At 44.9% G+C, this 20,231-nt stretch overlaps 1 protein-coding gene across 1 annotated transcript; it reads right to left on the reverse strand.

Moving 5' to 3' along the window:
- Positions 1-3,637: 3,637 nt before the first annotated feature.
- Positions 3,638-19,042, reverse strand: LOC132536289 (carbonic anhydrase 5A, mitochondrial-like; the record flags this gene model as incomplete). The annotated part of the gene is made up of 3 exons (XM_060183914.1): positions 18,771-19,042; positions 13,496-13,693; positions 3,638-3,756 (listed from the first exon to the last, which is right to left on the reverse strand). Coding segments are annotated over exons 1-3 (474 nt in total), but the record flags the coding sequence as incomplete, so codon positions are not given.
- Positions 19,043-20,231: the final 1,189 nt, after the last annotated feature.

Raw genomic sequence — 20,231 nt, forward strand, 5'->3', positions numbered from 1 at the left:
CGAGAAACACATGAAAAAATGCTCTAGTGCTCCGGAAGGTAGCGTAGTGGATTAGGCATTGGACCCTCAAGCATGAGGTCCTGAGCTCGATCTCTGACAGCACATGTACCAAGAGTGATATCTGGCTCTTTCTCTCTTCCTATCTTTCTCATAAGTAAATAAATAAAATCTTTTAAAAAAATGCTCCAAGTCTCTGATGTCAGAGAAATGCAAATAAAGACAACAATAAGATACCTCTTCACTCCTGTGAGAATGTCATACCTCAGAAAAGGTAACAGCAGCAAATGCTGGAGAGGGTGTGGGGTCAAAGGAACCCTTCTACACTGCTGGTGGGAATGTCAGTTGGTCCAACCTCTGTGGAGAACAATCTGGAGAACTCTCAGAAGGCTAGAAGTGGACCTACCCTACGATACTGCAATTCCTCTCCTGTGGATATATCCTAAGGAACCCAACACACCCATCCAAAAAGAGCTGTGTACACATGTTCTTGGCAGCACAATTTGTAATAGCCAAATCCTGGAAAGCAACCCAGGTGTCCAACAACAGATGAGTGGCTGAACAAGTTATGGTCTATATACACAATGAAATGCTACTCAGCTATTAAAAACAGTAACTTCACCATTTTCAGCCGATCTTGGATGGACCTTGAAAAATTCATGTTAAGTGAAAGAAGTCAGAAACAGAAGGATGAATATGGGATGATCTCACTCTCAGGCAGAAGTTGAAAAACAAGATCAGAAGAGCAAACACAAGTAGAACCTGAACTGGAATTGGCTTATTGCACCAATGTGAAAGACTCTGGGGTGGGTGGGTGGGGAGGATACAGATCCAAGAAGGATGACAGAGGACCTAGTGGGGGTTGTATTGTTATATGGGAAACTGGGAAATGTTATGCATGTACAAACTATTGTATTTACTGTTGAATATAAAACATTAATTCCCCAATAAAGAAATTAAAAAAAAAGAGGACAAAGCCATCTCTCAGTTTTGATACTTGTGTGATTAAAGGTAAGGTGGGGGGGCAGGAGTAGATAGATTAATGGCTATGCAAAGAGACTCTCCAGCCTGAGACTCCAAAATCCCAGGCTCAATCCCCTGTACCACCATAAATCAGAGTTTAGTGGTGTCCTGGTTAAAAAAAAAGTAAGGCCATTAAGTGTTGCAGTTCAAGTTTCCAGACCCCTTGACCCATGACACAGCACATGAGCCCCTCACCCCATATTTGTTATGAGGAGGATGTGGAACAATATGAATGGAAGTAGCCTAGATGCTCATTGACAGATGATTGGATAAATAAGTTACGGAAAATATATATATATTTTTTTTTTGCAAAATATATTCTTAAAAAATATTTTTGGAGGTCAGGCAGTAACACAGTGGGTTAGACGCACATGGCCCATAGCGCAAGGACCAGCATAAGGTTCCTGGTTCAGGCCCCTGGATCCCCACCTGCAGGGGACTTGCTTCACAGGCAGACCTTTCTCTTCCCCTCTCTGTCTTTCCCTCCTCTCTCCATTTCTCTCTTTCCTATCTAACAACGATGACAACAACAACAATAATAACTACAACAACAATAAAACAATAAGGGCAACAAAAGGGAAAAAAAAAAAAAAAGTTCAAGCCCCAGATCCCCACCTATATAGGAGAAAGCTTCACAAGTGGTGAAGCTGGGCTACAGGTGTCTGTCTCTTCCACCCTCTCTCTCTCTTTCTTTAATTTTATTATCTTTATTTACTGGATAGAGACAGCCAGAAATCAATAGGGTAGGGGAGACAGAGAGGGAAAGAGAAAGAGAGGTACCTGTATCACTGCTTCACCACTAGCAAAGATTTTCTCCTGCTATTGGGGACCAGGGGCTCGAACCTACTACTACTACTAGCGTTTGCCCTGCTTCCGTAGCCAGTCAACAGCATCAGGTTGAGCCTGATGTAAAGTTTCGAGACCTCCTTTGAATCTGGAGAGGTGGCAGTCGTTGACTATGTGGGTCATAGTCTGTCTGGAGCCGCAGGGGCAGTTCGGGTCGTCTCTGGCTCCCCAGCGATGGAACATAGCGGCGCACCGGCCATGGCCTGTTCGATAGCGATTGAGGAGGGCCCAATCATAACGTGCTAGGTCAAAGCCGGGTTGACGCTTGCAGGGGTCTGTGATGAGGTGTTTGTTCTTTACCTCAGCTGACTGCCAGCTCTGTTTCCAAGAGACTGGAACAGAGAAGTTCAGTGCAGGCGTAGGGGACCAGATTGGATGACAAGAAGTCTAGCGTTGGACAGGGTGGGCGAAGATATCCACGTATATTGGCAGGTCCGGTCAAGCGTAGATGTGGGAAATGAACTTAGATGATGCCGCATCCCGACGAATATCTGGCGGGGCGATGTTGCTAAGAACTGGCAGCCATGGAACCGGGGTGGAACGGATGGTTCCAGAAATTATCCTCATGGAGGAATATAATTTGGAATCCTCATGGAGGAATATAATTTGGAATCGACCAAGTGGACATGGGGGCTACGGAACCATACTGGGGCACAGTATTCTGCAGTGGAATAGCATAAGCCAGAGATGATGATCGCAATGTGGAAGCGCTCGCGCCCCATGAGGAACTGGCCAGTCTTGCAATGATGTTATTCCTCGCGCCCACCTTTGCTGCAGATTTTATGAGATGTTCGTGAAATGACAGGGTGCGATCGAGAGTAACGCCAAGATAGACTGGCTGGGCTTCATGCCGGATTCTCGTATCGTCAAGCTGCACATTAAGCTCACGCGAGGCCGAGGCCGAGGCATGGTGTAGATGGAAAACAGATGATACCGTTTTTGCAGTGCTAGGGATTAGTCGCCAGTTTTTACAGTAATCATTTTACAGGCTCGAACCTGAGTTCTTGCAAATTTTAACATAGGTGCCACCACTGGGCACCTATTCTACTTAATCTCTCCCTTCTTCTTCAATTTCTCTCTATCTCTATCCAATAATAAACTAAAAAATATTTTAAAATAATTTTTAAAATTTATTTTATTTATTTATATTCCCTTTTGTTGCCCTTTTTATTATTGTCGTAGTTATTGTTGTTGTTATTATTGATGTCCCCAACTCCCCTGCAGGTGGGGATCCGGGGGCTCAAACCAGGATCCTTCTGTTGGTCCTTGGGATTCGGGCCATGTGTGTTTAACCCGCTGCGCTACCGCCCAACCCCCTAACTTGGGTTTTTGCAAGCTGTAATGTAAGCACTTAGCCAGGTACAATACTACCAGGCCCCAGGATGTATATCTCATGCAATACTACTCTGCAATCAAAACAAATGATAGTGTATCCTTTAGGATAAAATAGATGGAACTGGAGGTTGGCAAAATAAAGGGATAAAAGACAACTACTGGTTGTTTTCCTTCATGTGTAAGCTAGAGAACGGAAGCATATGAACTTGCAACGAAAAAAATCCACAAGTAAACAAACTGTCTCTTAGACGTTGTGACACTGAGAACTATGGTGGGTATGGTTGAGATGGTGGACATACGGAACTCTTTGTTGGTAGGTACAGTGTGGAACTATGTCTTGGAATTTTATACTCTTGTAAAACACTATTAATCACAAATAAAAAAATGGCTTGGAGGAAAAACACATAAAAAATAGGAAAGAAGGATGGGGACGAACCTCTGCTGGGTACACATGGTCATCCAACGTGTGCTCGGAGCCCCACTCGTTCACTGCTCCCCAGTGAAAGTGGAATTGCTTCAGTCTGTAGTGGTTCTCCAAGGGGCCGCCACTGATGCCTGGAGAGAAGACCAGGGAGCCTGTATTCCTATGTTTTTTATTTATTTATTTATTTATTTATTTATTTATTTATTTATTTATTTATTTATGGATTGCCTTCAGGGTCATTGCTGGGGCTCAGTGCCTGCACTACGAATCCACTGCTCCCATGAGGCTATTTTTTCCCTTTTGTTGCCCTTCTTGTTCATCGTTGCTGTTGGAAAAGGACAGAGAGAAATCGAGAGGAAGACAGAGAGGGGGAGAGAAAGATAGATACCTGCAGACGTGCTTCACCGCTTTTGAAGCGACCCCCTTCAGGTGGGGAGCCGGGGCTTGAACCGGGCTTGAACCTGGATGCTTGAGCTTTGCGCTATGTGTGCTTACATAGCGCTTACATAACGCTTAATCCACTGGGCTACCACTCTACCACTCTTTGTTATTGTGTGAGACCTTTGGGTGAAAGATGAGCACGTGCAGATTCCAATATGACCACAAGGTGGCGCTAGAGGTCCAAAGACTCACCCCTGCCATCCCCACCCTGCCACCTCTGCTCTGTTTCAGGCTGAATTTAAAAAAAAAAAAATCAAGATACATGTCAGTCCGGTATGATATTCAGGCTTCTAAAAAACTTTTTGCCACTAGGGTTATCACTGGGGCTTGGTGCCTGCAATGACTCTGTTCCTGGTGACTTTTATTCTTATATGATATGCAGAAATAGAGAGGGAGACAGACATCTGCAGCACTTCTCCACCACTCCTGAAGCCTCCTCCCTGCAGGTGGGGACTAGCGGTTTGAACCTGGGTCCTCCTGCTTAATAATGTATACCTTCTATCAGATGCAGCACTTCCTATTCCCCCCATGTTCATACTTTAAAAAATATATTTAGGAGCAGGGGTATATAGCATAATGGTTATGTAAAGAGACTCTTATGCCTGAGGCTCTAAAGTCCCTGGTTCAATCTCCTGCACCATCATACACCAGAACTGAGTGGTGCTCTGGTAAAATAATATATATATATCAGCCAAGGTGGTGGTATAGTGAATAAAGTGTTGAACTTTTAAGCCTGTGGTTCTGAGTTCAATCCCAGGTATCAAAAGTGTCCAAGATGCTCTGGTTTTGTCTCATGTTTTCCTTCTTTCTACCACTAATACATTTTTAAAAAATCAGTTAAATATTTATTTTTAACAAGAGAAAGAACGAGAGCATTGCTCTGGTTCATGTGATGCTGAGAATCCAGTTTAGGACCTCATGCTTGAGGGTCTAACACTTTAGCAACTCCTGAGTTGTGCAGGATGGCTTTCTTTTTCTTTCTTTCTTTCTTTTTTTTGGCATGCTAGGTAGCATGGGATGGCACATGGCATATTGGTGTCAAACTTGGGACCTTGCGTCCGTCTTAAATTTAGAAAAACAACAACAACAAAAATCCAGTTTGCTGTGTAGTGATGGAATCATGTACTGCAGGCATGAAATCCAGGAAGAAAATAAAATAAAGGGAGTCGGGCTGTAGCGCAGCGGGTTAAGCGCACGTGGCGCAAAGCACAAGGACCGGCATAAGGATCCCGGTTCGAACCCCGGCTCCCCACCTGCAGGGGAGTTGCTTCACAGGCGGTGAAGGAGGTCTGCAGGTGTCTATCTTTCTCTCCTCCTCTGTCTTCCCCTCCTCTCTCCATTTCTCTCTGTCCTATCCAACAACAATGACAACAACAATAATAACTACAACAATAAAACAACAAGGGCAACAAAAGGAAATAAATAAAATAAATGTAAAAAATAACAAAAAAATAAAAATAATAAAAAAATAAAAAATAAAATAAAATAAAACAAAACCTCTCCTTTGAATAGTAAAATAAGCAGGTTATACAATCATCAGATTATTTCATGAGCTAGTACATAATGAGCAAGATTTTATATATATATATATATATATATATATATATATATATTTTTTTTTTTTTTTTTTAACCAGACCACTGGTTTATGGTGGTACTGGGGATTGAACCTGGGACCTCAAAGCCTCAGGTATGGAAGGCTCTTTGCATAACCATTATGTTATCTCCCCAGTCTAAGATGTTTGGTGTTTTTTTTTTTAATACTTATATGTGTATTACTTGAGATAAAAGGAGGGAAAGAATGAGATAGAAAGAGGGGAGAAGAAGGCCAATGTGCTATGCAGTTCTGGTAAAGAGGTGGTACTGGAGGTTGAAACTGTGGCCTGTGGCAACTCTGACAGACAGAGCTATCTCCCAGGTCCACAAACACTGTGTTTTTTTTTTTTTTTTCTGGTTACTATATATATATATATATATATCCAGTGAGCTTTTAAAGACATATTCATAACTATACTGTGCATATTTTTAAACCAAATCTACTGCAAGTCTCCCATTTTTAGTGGTGAAGTATGCAAGCACTTACTATAGTCTTTTGGATAAAGTGCTTGCTTTGGGGAGTCGGGCGGTAGCGCAGTGGGTTAAGCGCACGTGGCGCAAAGCGCAAGGACCAGTGTAAGGATCCTGGTTTGAGCCCCCAGCTCCCCACCTGCAGGGGAGTCGCTTCACAGGCAGTGAAGCAGGTCTGCAGGTGTCTGTCTTTCTCTTCCCCTCTGTCTTCCCCTCCTCTCTCCATTTCTCTCTGTCTTACTTAACGACATCAACAACAATAACTACAACAATGAAAAACAAGGGCAACAAAAAGGGAAAAATAAATATAAAAAAAACAAATAAGAAAAAAATAATAAAGTGTTTGCTTTGTTGTGGTCATGACTCTGGTTTGAAGCCAGCTCCCTCCCCCCTCCCCACTGCACTTAGGAGCTGTGATGTCTTTCTACAGAAAGAAAGAGAGAGAGAGAGAGAGAGAGAGAGGAAAGAAGGAAGGAAGGAAGGAAGGAAGGAAGGAAGGAAGGAAGGAAGGAAGGAAGGAAGGAAGGAACCTGGTAGCAACCTGGTTGAGTGCATGTGTGACCATGTTCAAGGGCCTGAGTACAAGCTTCCATCCCCATCTATAGGGGGGAAGCTGTGCATGAGCTTTGATGTAGTACTGCAGGTGTCTCTCTCTTTGCCTCCTGGCCTCCTCTTTCCCTCTCATTTTTTTTCTGTCTCTATTCCATAAATAAAGTAAAAACTAATAATGAAAGAAAAAAACAAGAGAAGAAAGCTCATTCATATGCCCAATGGCTTTCTTTCTTAGTATTTTATTTAGTCATGAGAAAGATAGGAAGAGAGAAAGAACCAGATATCACTCTGGTACATGTGCTACTGGGACTTGAACTTAGGACTTCATACTTGAGAGTCAGTGCTTTATCCACTGTGCCACCTCCTGGATCACCACCCATTGGCTTTCTGCTTGTGCCACCTAGCACTCAAAGTTTAGAATGGAAAGATGACAACACATTTGCTATTCTTGCCCTCATGACGCTCAGTCTGGGTAGGAAGTAAGTTATAAAAATCAACAGCAAGAGGCCAAGGAAAAGGCTCAACTGGGAGAGCACTGGACTTGAGTTTCTTTCTCTCTTCTTTTTTTTTAAATTATTTTAAAATTTATTTTCCCTTTTGTTGCCCTTGTTTTTTAATTATTATTATTGTTGTCATTGTTGGATAGGACAGAGAGAAATGGAGAGAGGAGGGGAAGACAGAGAGAGGGAGAGAAAGAGAGACACCTGCAGACCTGCTTCACCACCTATGAAGCGACTCCCCCTGCAGGTGGGGAGCTAGGGGCTTGAACTGGGATCCTTACGCCAGTCCTTTCGCTTCACACAACATGCGCTTAACCCACTGTGCTACCGCCCGACTCCCTGGACTTGAGTTTCTTAAGGTCCTCAGTTTTTCTTTTTTAAAATATTTATTTATTATTTATTCCCTTTTGTTGCCCTTGTTGTTTTATTATTGTAGTTATGATTGATGTTGTTGTTGTTGGATAGGACAGAGAGAAATGGAGAGAGGAGGGGAAGACAGAGAGAGGGAGAGAAAGAGAGACACCTGCAGACTTGCTTCACCACCTATGAAGCGACTCCCCCTGCAGGTGGGGAGCTAGGGGCTTGAACTGGGATCCTTACGCCAGTCCTTTCGCTTCACACAACATGCGCTTAACCCACTGTGCTACCGCCCGACTCCCTGGACTTGAGTTTCTTAAGGTCCTCAGTTTTTCTTTTTTAAAATATTTATTTATTATTTATTCCCTTTTGTTGCCCTTGTTGTTTTATTATTGTAGTTATGATTGATGTTGTTGTTGTTGGATAGGACAGAGAGAAATGGAGAGAGGAGGGGAAGACAGAGAGAGGGAGAGAAAGACACCTGCAGACCTGCTTCACGGTCTGTGAAGCGACTCCCCTGCAGGTGGGGAGCGGGGTCTCGAACCGGGATCCTTATGCAGGTCCTTGCAGCTTTATTCCACCTGCGCTTAACTGTGCTACCGCCCAACTCCCAAGGCCCCCAGTTTAATCCCTGATGCTGCATGTATTAGAGTGTTGCTCTGGCTCATTCTCTGTCTTTGTCTGTCTCTCTCAGAACTCTCTTTCATGTGTATAAATAAAAATAAATCTAAAAAAAAAAAAGAAAAAAAAAATCTGCAGTGGTGAATGTGGCATTTACAAAGATAGGATGCTCTGAGGGAACTAATGTAGAACATTAAGGAAGCTTTGACATGGGGGGGTTTCCATGAATGGAAACCTGGCTTTGAATATTGGATGATAATCTCTCCAGTTCCTGAAGTCTGTATCCTCTTTGAGTAAGTGGAATTTCTTAGGATTGGCACAATAATTAAGTGGAATTTCTTAGGATTGGCACAATAACTACTTTAAATTAAATATCTCTTTTTTTTTTTATTCATTTCACTATTTAATGAAAGAGAAATAAGGAGAAGGTGACAAGAGCATCACTCAGGCACATGTGATACTGGGGACAAGCCTTGGGACCTCATGCTTGAGTCCAACACTTCATCTATTGAGAGACCTCCTAGATCATAAGATCTATTTATTTGTGGGTAGGGGTAGATATCATAATGGTTATGCAAAGAGATTCTCATGCCTGAGGCTCCAAAGTCCTAGGTTCAGTCCCCTGCACCGTCATAAGCCAGAGCTGAGCAGTGAGTGCTCTGGCCCCCAAAAAAAAAAATCTATTTATTTATTATTGGTGCATGAGAGAGAGCCAGAGCCAGAACATCATTCTGAAAGATGTGATGCTGAGGAAGCCTCCTGGGCCTTTACTGCAAGAATTACATGACTTGGGGCTGTCAAAGTAGCTCGTTTAGACAGTTCACTGCTTTTTACTGTACTGTGACTTTACGTGGTACCTAGAATCCTGGCATCTCTGTAAGAAACAGTGGCTCCATCTGTAGGTCTTGAACCTTGACCTTTGGTTGCATCTTTTATCCCCATGCTGTTCTTCTGGTGGACAGTGCTCTCTCTTATCATTTCCTCACTCTTATAATGTCCCTTCTCCTCCCCAACCTTTTCCTCTAGGCCTTCAAGGACATCACATTCCTGGGAAGGAGTGGCTGATCTGATTCTGTCTTTCACTGGTATTGGATGTAGTTGATCCCTCACTGCCTAAGGGGATAAATTATATATATATATATATATAATTTATATAATTATATATATAATTATTTTATATTTTGAGAGAGATGCAGAGACACAGAGAGAAACACAAGAGCTCTGCTTAGCTCTGGCTTAGTGTGGTGTGGGGGATTGAACCTGGGACTTTGGAGCCTCAGGCATGAGAGTCAGTTTGCATAACCATTATGCTATCTCCCCCACCCTGGGGGATAAATTCTATAACCTTCCACTCAGACAGAAAATGTCCTCTGTCGCCCCACTAAGGTTTGGCTTTGGCTTTTCTGGCACCCACTTATTAGCATGACCCAAGTCAAGTGATCATATTTTATGCAAAGTTCCTCTCTTGCTCATGAGGCATTTCCTTTCCTGCTTTCCAGGGCTTGTTTGAGTCAGGAAAGTCTTATTCTCAGTTTCTTGCTGCATACTTTTTGCCAGTCCTTTCCATTATTGACAATGTTTTTCATTTTCTTTGCTTCCAGCAGTTCTGAGTGCTGAACTCTGATGGAGGTGAATGAAAAAGAATGAAAACCTGAAAAGAAGGGGGCTAGAGACTGGAGAACAAGCAAAGAGTTGGGGTGTGGGAGTATGTGAAAACAGAGTGGGAGGGGAAGAGAGAGGAAAATAGGCTTTGAGTGAATGACAAATAAAGTAAAACCAGACCGATGTGGGTGGACAGGAGCCATAAGGAATTATCCAGCTAATTTCTATGTCAGGAGAGACACTGGATAATCCTTTTGTTCTGGGGCAGGATGAGTGAGTCTCTTAGAAACAGATGGGCTTGCAATGAAGAAGCCAAGGATGGGGGTTAGGATCAGGTCAGATGCAGTGACCTGGTTACAATGGGTGCAAAAGCCTTGAACTTGGAGAGCAACCAGAATAGGGTGAGTTGGGGGTCTCACCCAGTGTCCACAACCTACCAAACTCCAGGAACAGGTGCCTCCAGCCCCTACCTAACTCTGGGAACAGCATTGTAGTTCCCTTGTCGATCCAATTCAAGATGGGCCGTCTGTAGAGTCACTGCAACTGGCCACCCAGGTGCAGACTTGAGAATCAGTCAGGCCAACAGTGACACTGACCACGTTTCCATCTGCTGGGAGGTTGGCAGGATTAAACTTGAGCAAAGAGCAAAAGGACAGAAACTTGGAAGAATATATACCTTGAAAAGTACAAGGCCCTGGGTTCAGGTCCCAGCACCACCTGAGAACACCATGAATGGTACCAGGGTTGCTCCAGGGGTGGTGGATAGGTACTGTGGTGTCCCTCCTCTCTTCTCTCCATGTCTGTCTCCCACTCCCCCCACCCACTCTAAAATAAAGAATGGAAAATCAGCCCAGTAGAGGACTGCTTAGCAGTATCGTGTACACATAAGATCCTGAAATCATTCCCTGACAATGGGGGGAAGAAAGAAAGAAAGAAAGAAAGAAAGAAAGAAAGAAAGAAAGAAAGAAAGAAAGAAAGAAAGAGATAGGAAGGAAGGAAGGAAGGAAGGAAGGAAGGAAGGAAGGAAGGAAGGAAGGAGAAGAGAGAGAGAGAAAGGGAAATCAGCCACTCTCCAGTCCCTTCATTCTGTGCTTTCTCACTTCCTCTGTGTGAGGACTCTTGGAAACAAGGGAAAGAAGCTTACAACAAGCTGATTTAAGTAACAAAGAGACTTATTTGTGCAGGCACTGGTTTGGCCTCAACTTTTCTTTACCATGGCTGTGTTCTCAGGGGGCCAGATATGGGGCAGATGTCAGGAGTAAGTCAACAAGACAAGCAGACCCAAGGCCCCAGGGATCACATGCTTGTCTATGATGAGTGCAGAAGCCAGTGAACAGGTGAGTCCCATTGAGCGTCCTGCTACTGATAACCTGGATGGCTGGTACTGCAGGAAGGAGGTTCAGGGCAGCAGTCCCAGAAGGTGACTACAGACCAGGAGGAGATTTAGCTGAGAAGACTTGGTTCTAGGGCTTTCCTGAGTGGTCTCACTTTCCCCCAGTAGTAGTAGACGACTCTGTCTCTTCTTTTCTCTTTTCTTTCTTTCTTTTCTTTTCTTTTCCTTTCCTTTCCTTTCCTTTCCTTTTTTTTCTCTCTCTCTAAATATTTTTATTTATTTGACAGAAACAGAGAAAAATTGAGATGGAAGAGGGAGATAGGGAGAAAGACTGAGAGGCAGTTGCAACATTGCTCTAATGCTTGTGAAACTTCTCCCCTGCAGGTAGGGACTGGGGGCTTGAATGTGGGTCCCTGAGCATTGTATCTTGTGTACTCAACCTACTCCATCGACTATACCACTTCCTGGCCCCTATCTTTTCTAATTATTTATTTATTTATTTTTAATATTTTATTTATTTATTCACTTTTGTTGCCCTTGTTGTTTTATTGTTGTCATCGTTTGTTGGATAGGACAGAGAGAAATGGAAAGAGGAGGGGAACAAAGAGGGGAGGAGAGAAAGACAGACAACTGCAGACCTGCTTCACCACCTGTGAAGCGACTCCCCTGCTGTGAAGTGACTCCCCTGCAGGTGGGGAACCCGGGGCTCGAACCGGGGTCCTGATGCCTATCCTTGCACTTTGCGCCATGTGCGCTTAACCTGCTGCGCTACCGCCCAACTCCCTATTATTTTATTTTTTAAGTTAGTTTGTTCATTGATTTATTTTTTACAGAATTTATTTATTAAAGATAGGAGGAGAGAGAGAAAGAACCAGACATCACTCTGGTACATGTGCTGCCAGGGAATGAACTCGGGACCTCATGCTTGAGAGTCCAATGTTTTATCCACTGTGCCACCTCCCAGACCACCATTTATTTACTTATTACTAGAGCACTGCTCAGCTCAGGCATATGATGGTGCTAAGAAATGAACTTAGGACCTTTGGTGTCTCAGATACGAAAGTCTTTTGCAGAACCTTTATGCTACCTTGCTAGTCATTCTTACATATATATTTATTTAATATTATTATTATTATTATTTCCTAGAGCACAGCTCAAGTCTGGCTTATGGTGGTGCAAAGGATTGAACCTGTGACTTTGTAGCTTCAGGCATGATAGTCTCTTTGCATAACAATTATGCTATCTACCCTTGTTCTTTTATTTATTTTTAATTTTTTAAATATTTATTTATTCTCTTTTGTTGCCCTTGCTGTTTTATTGTTGTAGTTATTATCGTTGTCGTCAGTGTTGGATATAGGACAGAGAGAAATGGAGAGAGGAGGGAAAGACAGAGAGGAGGAGAAAAAGATAGACACCTACAGACCTGCTTCACCGTCTGTGAAGTGACTCCCCTTGCAGGTGGCGAGTCAGGGGCTCAAACCGGGGTCCTTATGCAGGCCCTTGTGCTTTGCACCATGTGCACTTAACCTGCTGCACTACCGCCCAACTCCCACCCTTTTATTTTTTTAAGGTAGCATCATCTTCTTGCCACCTTGCCCTACAGCCCTTCATGTCTCTCTTATAGATGTTCTCCATCCCCAAGTCCTATGCCTCAACCCCCTTCCCCAACCCTTCTCTCAGATCTGGGAATCTAGTACCCATCTATAGGCCCTGCATAGCCTCCCAGAGAGTACAGGTGGACACTCCTTTTTATCAGCATAGCTTCCTTCCTTTCTCAGTATTTCCAGAGCCCATCCACAGCCCCACTCTGCTCCTCAATGTAGACAGCACATCTGGACTGTATTGGCTTTGCTTCTTTTCTGCCATCCCCTGTAAAGTCACTGGGGCGGGGGTGGGGAACTCCGCTCTGTTCAGTTTGATCCCCATGAAACTATATGAGTGGTGGGCACATCATCTGTAAGGCATTTTCCTTCTGACCCAGTCTTTTTTCCATCACATGGAGTGCCACGCCAGGGAAGCCATCTCCCCTAGCCCTGCTGGGCCCCCACTCTTTTTAAAAATTTTATTTTATTTATTTATTTTCCTTTTTGTGCCTCTTTTTTTAAAAAAAAAAAAATCATCAATGTGGTTATTATTGTTGTTGTTACTGATGTCGGATAGGACAGAGAGAAATGGAGAGAGGAGGAGAAGACAGAGAGGGGAGAGAAAGAGAGACACCTGCAGACCTGCTTCACTGCCTGTGAATCAACCCACCTCAGTTGGGGAGCCAGGGCTTAAACAGGGATCCTTGTGCTTTGCACCATGTGCGCTTAACCCGCTGAGATACTGCCCAACCCCCTAGGTCCCCACTCTTAAGCTATGACAGAGAAGGGAAGGGCCTCAGCCCTAGGCCACTCACCTGAGCCCTCTGTGGAGTCATCGAACTCCACCTGAAAGAGGTAGCCCGTATTCCACACGTGGAGGCAGGTGGCTGCATCATAGGAAACCTTGAGGGGTCCCAGCTTGGGGTCATACACGCTGTCCCTCCAGCAGATGTTGATGGGGGACTGCCGGGCTCCCTGTGGTGTGGAGGCCAGACCCTTCCAGAGGGGGTGCACTGCAGAGAGAGGGGGGACCCAGGGGTGTATTGGGGTACACAATCTCCAGAGAAGATGGTAGAAATGGTCACCTATGAAAGCCCTTCTGGAGGGGCCAGTCCTGAGCATCACAGAGCAGTTCATGTGGCCACATGTGGTGCCTCTGGTCTCCCCTTGGACCATCTCTCTCCTACCTTGAGCTGTTGCACCACCCCTGTGGGGTTGTGCTGTTCAGGTCTAACCTGTCCCAGTGTGGCTGTGGGAAGAGCCTACCCTATGGCTCCAGCTCAGAGCAAGGAGACAGGTATGGAAAGGAGGGTGGCAATGGGGAGGCTGGTGGCAGGGAGGTTTGGAAAGTCCTTTAGAGCCACACAACGCTCCTCTGGGTGACAGCTGGTGCCCAAGTCTCCTCAGTTTCTCTTGCTGGAGGGAAGAATATGCTCCCAGAAAGACAGTGGAGCAGAGGGAGTCAGGTGGTAGTGCAGCAGGTTAAGCGCAGATGGTGCAAAGTGCAAGGACTGGTGGAAGGATCCTTGTTCGAGCCCCTGGCTCCCCACCTGTAGGGGAGTCATTTCACAGTTGGTGAAGCAGGTCTGCAGGTGTCTGTCTTTCTCTCCCCCGCTCTGTCTTCCCCTCCTCTCTCCATTTCTCTATGTCCTATCCAACAATGATGACATCAATAACAACAAAAAATAATAACTACAACAGTAAGACAAGGGCAACAAAAGGGAATAAATAAATAAATATTTTTTTAAAAAAGACAGTGGATCAGAGGGAGGTCTGCTCTTTTCTCAGTGGGGCCCACTGTTCTGGATGCCACACAGACTAGGCAGGAGGGTCTCTCAAGGTGCCCCCAGAGCCCCCACCAGCTTTGCTGATTGTCCCACAATGGCTTCCTGGCTGGCTTTCATATGAGAAGACACTATAGGAAGGAGCTCCTATAGTTATAGTCTCACACAGCCACAGCTAGATCCAAACGTGAGCTGAGGCTTGGGGTCAGAGAAGAAATTCACTTTCTGTGTGGGGAAATGATAGTCAAACTCAAAGATGCACCAGTCATGTGGAACCCTCAGTTCTCAGGAGATGGTGGGAGCAAAGGATCCGGGTATCATTTCCTCATTCTGATGTCCGGATATATGTGGGGAGTGCAGGGGGTGACAACAGGGAGAGGTGGGGTCTGTAGTGGTTCCCTGGAAATCTGGAGCGACTCAGCTAAATGTGAGTATGAGCCTCTAGCACCAAATATTTTGATAGGGGAAGACAAAAATGTATGGAGACCTGGGAGGTGTCACAGTGGATTAAACAGTGGACTCTTGGGACCAGGTGGTGGGTTAAGTGCACATAGTGCAAAGCTCAGGGACTAGAACTAGGATCCTGGTTCAAGCCCCTGGCTCCCCACCTGCAGGGAGGTCGCTTCATAAGTGGTGGAGCAAGTCTGCAGGTGTTTATCTCCCCCATCTCTCTCAATTTCTCTCTGTCCTATCCAACAACCACAACAACAAATAATAGAGAAAAATGGTCTCCAGAAGAGTGGATTCATAGTGCAGGTACCAAGCCCCAGCAACAATCTGGAGGCAAAATAAAATAGAACAAACAAACAAAAACATTGAATTCTCAAGCATGAAGTTCCAAGTTAGATTCCTGGTGTCATATGTACCAGAGAGATTCTCTCTCTCTCTCCCTCTCTCTTCCTCTCTCTCTAATAAATAAATAGATAAACCTTAGAAGGATACATTTGCCTAAGGAATCTTCCAATGTTAAGTGCTGTCAAATAATTCAGCTCTGCAAGGGAGTGACCCAGGTCTCTCCACCTGCATTCTGAGTTATCAGGCAAATTATTTAATTTTATTTTTAACAGGGTTATTACTGGAGCTCACTGCCTGCACATGACTTCACTATTCCTGGTGACCATTTTTTGTTTTCATTGCTTTTGACAGAGACACTGAGAAAGAGAGAGACATGCAGTACCCTGCAGTATCCTGCAGTATTGCCCCACTGCTTGCAAAGCTTCTCCCCATAGGTGAGGACCAGGGCCTTGAATTTGGGTCCTTGAACATGGTAAAGTATGTTCTCTACAAGGTGCCGCCACCAAGCCCCCATCAGGCAAATTACTAAGTTACCGACCTCTTTGATCCCGCTTTAGGAATAAAAGTGGATGTATATAGTGTTCAGTTGGAATTAGATGAAAGAGTTCCCTACTCTGCTTTGCAGCCTAGCAAAGATGCTTTTATTTTTATTTTTTAATTAATTAATTGACTAATTTTTGGTTGTATGGGGGATTGGACCTTATTTATTTTAACCAGAGCACTGCTCAGCTCTGGCTTATGGTGGTACAGAGGATTGAACCTGGGACTATGGAGCCTCAGGCATGAGAGTCTGTTTGCATAATTATGCCATCTACCCCTGCCTTTTTATCTTCTCTCTCTCATTCTCTCTCTCCTTTTTTTTTTTTTTTTAACACCAGAGCACTGCTCAGCTCTTGTTTATGGTGATGCGGGAGACTGAACTTGGACAAAGACACTTTTGTCACCTATACAACTGCCCAGGGCCTAGAGCAATGGCACCTTCCTAGAAGAAGGTTAAGGGTTCTGCTTCTGTTTCTCTCTGTCTAATCACAATATAGTGGGCTTGGGACCAGAAGAACTAGCTGAGATCTTTTTTTTTTTTTTTAATTTATTCATTCTGTTTTGTTGCCCTTGTTGTTTTTTTATTGTAGTTATTATTGTTGTTGTTATTGATGTTGTCATTGTTGGATAGGACAGAAAGAAATGGAGAGAAGAGGGGAAGACAGAGAGGAGGAGAGAAAGATAGACACCTGCAGACCTGCTTCACCACCTGTGAAGTGACACCCCTGCAGGTGGGGAGCCAGAGGCTCGAACAGGGATCCTTTTCCCGGTCCTTGTGCTTTGCACCACCTGCACTTAACTCACGGCACTACTGCCTGACTCCCATGATCTTTGTTTTTGTGTCTGTTTGACTCCATAAGAGTGGTCCTCATAGGGGGCAGATAGTTGCTGAGTGTGCACAGCCACATGCTGCTGTCTGAGGCTCCTGTGGCTGAGCAGAGCAGAAAAGGAGTAAGGCAGACTGGTTACATAGTGTAGTGGCTCTCCAGAAAGCCCTTCATGCCTGAGGCACCAGAGGTCCAAGTTCAAACCCCAGTTCTACCAGAAGCCAGAAGTACACATGCACCTTTGTGTGTGTGGGGGGGAGACTTTGGGGGCTGGGCAGTCGTGCACCTGGTTAAGGGCACATAGTACTAAAAGCAAGGACCCATACACAGATCCTAGTTCGTACCCCTGGCTTCCCACCTGCGGGGTAGGGTGTGGTCACTTCACAAGTGGTGAAGCAGGTCTACAGGTGTCTATCTTTCTCTCTCCCTCTCTACCTTAACCTCCCCTCTCAATTGTTCTCTGTTCTATCCAATAAAATGGAAAACATGGCTGACAGGAGCAGTGGATTCATAGTACTGGCACTGAGCCCAGCAATAAGCCCAGAGGCAACAGGAAAAAAAAAAAAAGGTGATGGATGCTGAGAAACATCTGTTGGGTTGTCAGAAAAGTCATGACACATTTTTATATTGGGCTTGGTTCTGGCACTAGAAATTCACCACTCCCAGTGGTCATTTTTTCCTTTTTATTTTATTTGATAGGACAGAGAGAAATAAAGGGTTGGGGGAGGAGGGAGAAAAAGAGAGAGGGTGGGAGGGAGAGAGAGAGAGAGAGAGAGAGAGAGATCCCTGTTTCACCACTAGTGAAGCTTCCCCTCTGCAGGTGGGGAGTGGGGGTTTGAATGTGGGTCCTTGTATTGGTAATGTGTGTGCCCAATTGGGTGTGCCACCACCAGCTCCCTTGTATGTACCTTTTTATGCAGTGCCAGAGCAGATCCAGGGACTTTCAAATGTGAAATATTGCTAAGCAACCTCTTTGGCTCAGATATTACTCTATGTTTTGAGAAAGAAGGAGAAACCGCAACTCCGCTCCACCATCCATGGAGTTCTCCAGTGCTATCCATATTGCTCACATGTGGTGCTAAAATCCAGGGTCTCGCCTACAGTGTGCGCTCTATCAGCTGATCCACCTCCTAGGTCTGAGTGACATCTGTGAGTGTCCAGAGTTTAGGAAGGAGATCCAGTACAGGTACAGACATGCATGGCTCATCTTGTTTCTTTAAAAGTCTGCATCTCTTCCCTGGACAGACAGCCCTACCAATGTGTTCTGGAGCCCTGCTTCCCCAGAGCCCATTGCCACTAGAGAAAGAGAAAGACAGGCTGGGAGTATGGATCGACCTGACAATGCCCGTATTCAGCAGGGAAGCAATTACAGAAGCCAGACCTTCCACCTTCTGCATCCCATAATGACCTTGGGTCCATACATCCCCTCCCCTGATAAATAGGAAATTTATCAGGGGAGGGGATGGGATAGAGTTCTGGTGGTGGGAATTGTGTGAAGTTGTACCCCTCTTATCCTATGGTTTAATCAATGTTTCCTTTTTATAAATAAATTTTTTTTTAAAAAAGTCTGCATCTATGCAAACGTGCTTCTATGGGTCTGGGAGGAGGTGTCCCATCTAGGCTATGTCTAGACCTGCCCTTGCCACTTCCTCAGGGTAGGTCATCCTACATGATCCTGTGCCCTCTGCATGTTGACAGTCACAGGGAGCTGGAAGGTGGGGCCTGACCTAAAAGGGCAGGACTAGAGGGCAGCAAGGTTTCCATCCCCCTTCTGGGGAAGGGTGCTTGAGAAGGGGTTCCATATCTGCTGAGTCCCTGGGGTAACCTGAGGCCTTGTACTGGGTTACCTCAGCTCCCTGGAAATTTAACACTTCCCCAGGTGTATTTTCCTGTTTTCTGTCTCCTCCTCTCCCTCCCACCCCCACTATTGAAGTTCTGAGTTTTAGTCTGATGGGAACCCAGACTGAGCCCAAATTGCTTCTAGAAATCATCCAGTGGCTTCCAGTGGAGATTTTGGCAATGCCCTCCGGTATGGACTGAGGGCTCACTGGAAAGCATCAGTAATGTCTCCTGAGAACAGGTGTATGGGCTTTTGACAGGTGGCATTTTACCTTTCCCCAGCCTGTGATCTTGAGAGTACTTACACGCATTATTCCTGTCACCTGGAGTGCAGGGACCTTGTGAGCAGGCATGCCCCAGCCTTACCGGAAGGCTTCTGAGGGTCCCCCATATCTGCTCGACCACGATGGAGAAACTCCAGGACTTTAGGTGGTTCCTGCCTGAGCTCAGGGTCCTTAGCATTGTGGTCTGTTTCTAGCAGACCCCAATAAAAAGAGGACAGTATTTCCCACTATCTGTGCTACTTTACGAAAGCCATGGGGTAAACCCAAAAATTCACCCAAGCCCCTGATCTTAGTTAAATTTCAACTGTGCCTATCAGATGACATTCAGTTTACTTAAGGGTGGGTCACAGGAGGGTGGCCTCTATTGTGGGCAGAGCCCTGGGTCACTGGGCTGATAAACAGTGACTGAGTGCCAAAGGGTTAGGAACATTCTCTGACCCTGTGTGAATGTGGGGACAGAGGGAACTAAGAGCAAGAGCTAAGTCCTGCTCTAGGTGTGGATACTCTAGCTTGGGGCTGTGTGGCCTTTAGTCTCAGGTCACCTATCCCAGAAACAAAGCTAGTGCTGTGTGTGTAAGGAATAAACAGGGGTGGTCTGGGAGGTGGCACAGTAGACATAGCACTGGGCTCTCAAGCATGAGGTTCTGAGTTCAGTCCCCAGTAACACGTGAACCAGCGTGGTCTTGTTCTTTTTTCCTCGCTTATATTTCTCATAAAAACAAATAAACAAACTTGGAACAAACAGGGTTGCCAGAAACCTCCAATTTGTAAAACAAACAAACAAAAAAATTAGGAAGCAGTATCTGTGAAGTGCAATAACATTAGGTCTGCCTACATACACTCTTTTCTGTTGGTTCTGTTCACTGGGGAACATTGACAAATACAAAAATTCATCCGAGGCTGGGCAGTAGCTCAGTGGGTTAAGTGCACATGGCGCAAAGCACAAGGGCCTGAGTAAGGATCCTAGTTTGTGCCCACCTGCAGGGAGGTCACTTCGTAAGCAGTGAAGCAGGTCAGCAGGTGTCTGTCTTTTTCTCCTCCTCTGTCTTCCCCTCTCTCCATTTCTCTCTGTCCTATCCAACAACAACAGCTATAACAACAATAATGACTACAACAAGGGCAACAAAATGGGAAAAATGGCCTCCAGGAGCAGTGCAGGCACCAAGCCCCAGTGATAGATAACCCTGGAGAAAAAAGAAAAAAAAAGACTGATCATACATATATGGAGAACTTTTTCTTTTTCCATTTCTTTCTGTTGTTTTTGCTACTGCTGGGGCTTCACAGCTGGGATAACTTTTTAGATAGTGAGAGACAGAGACACAGAGGGAAAGGAAACCACAGCACTAAAGCTTCATCCAATTTAGTGGGTACCAGGCTTGAACCTAGGTCATGTGCTGTACACTATCCAAACTCCTTATATTCAATTTTTTATTTATTTATTTTGCATAGACAAAGAGGAATTGAAAGGGAAGGTGGAGATGG

The sequence above is a fragment of the Erinaceus europaeus genome, unplaced genomic scaffold (genome assembly GCF_950295315.1).
Source record: "Erinaceus europaeus unplaced genomic scaffold, mEriEur2.1 scaffold_687, whole genome shotgun sequence".
Taxonomy (NCBI): Eukaryota; Metazoa; Chordata; class Mammalia; order Eulipotyphla; family Erinaceidae; genus Erinaceus; species Erinaceus europaeus.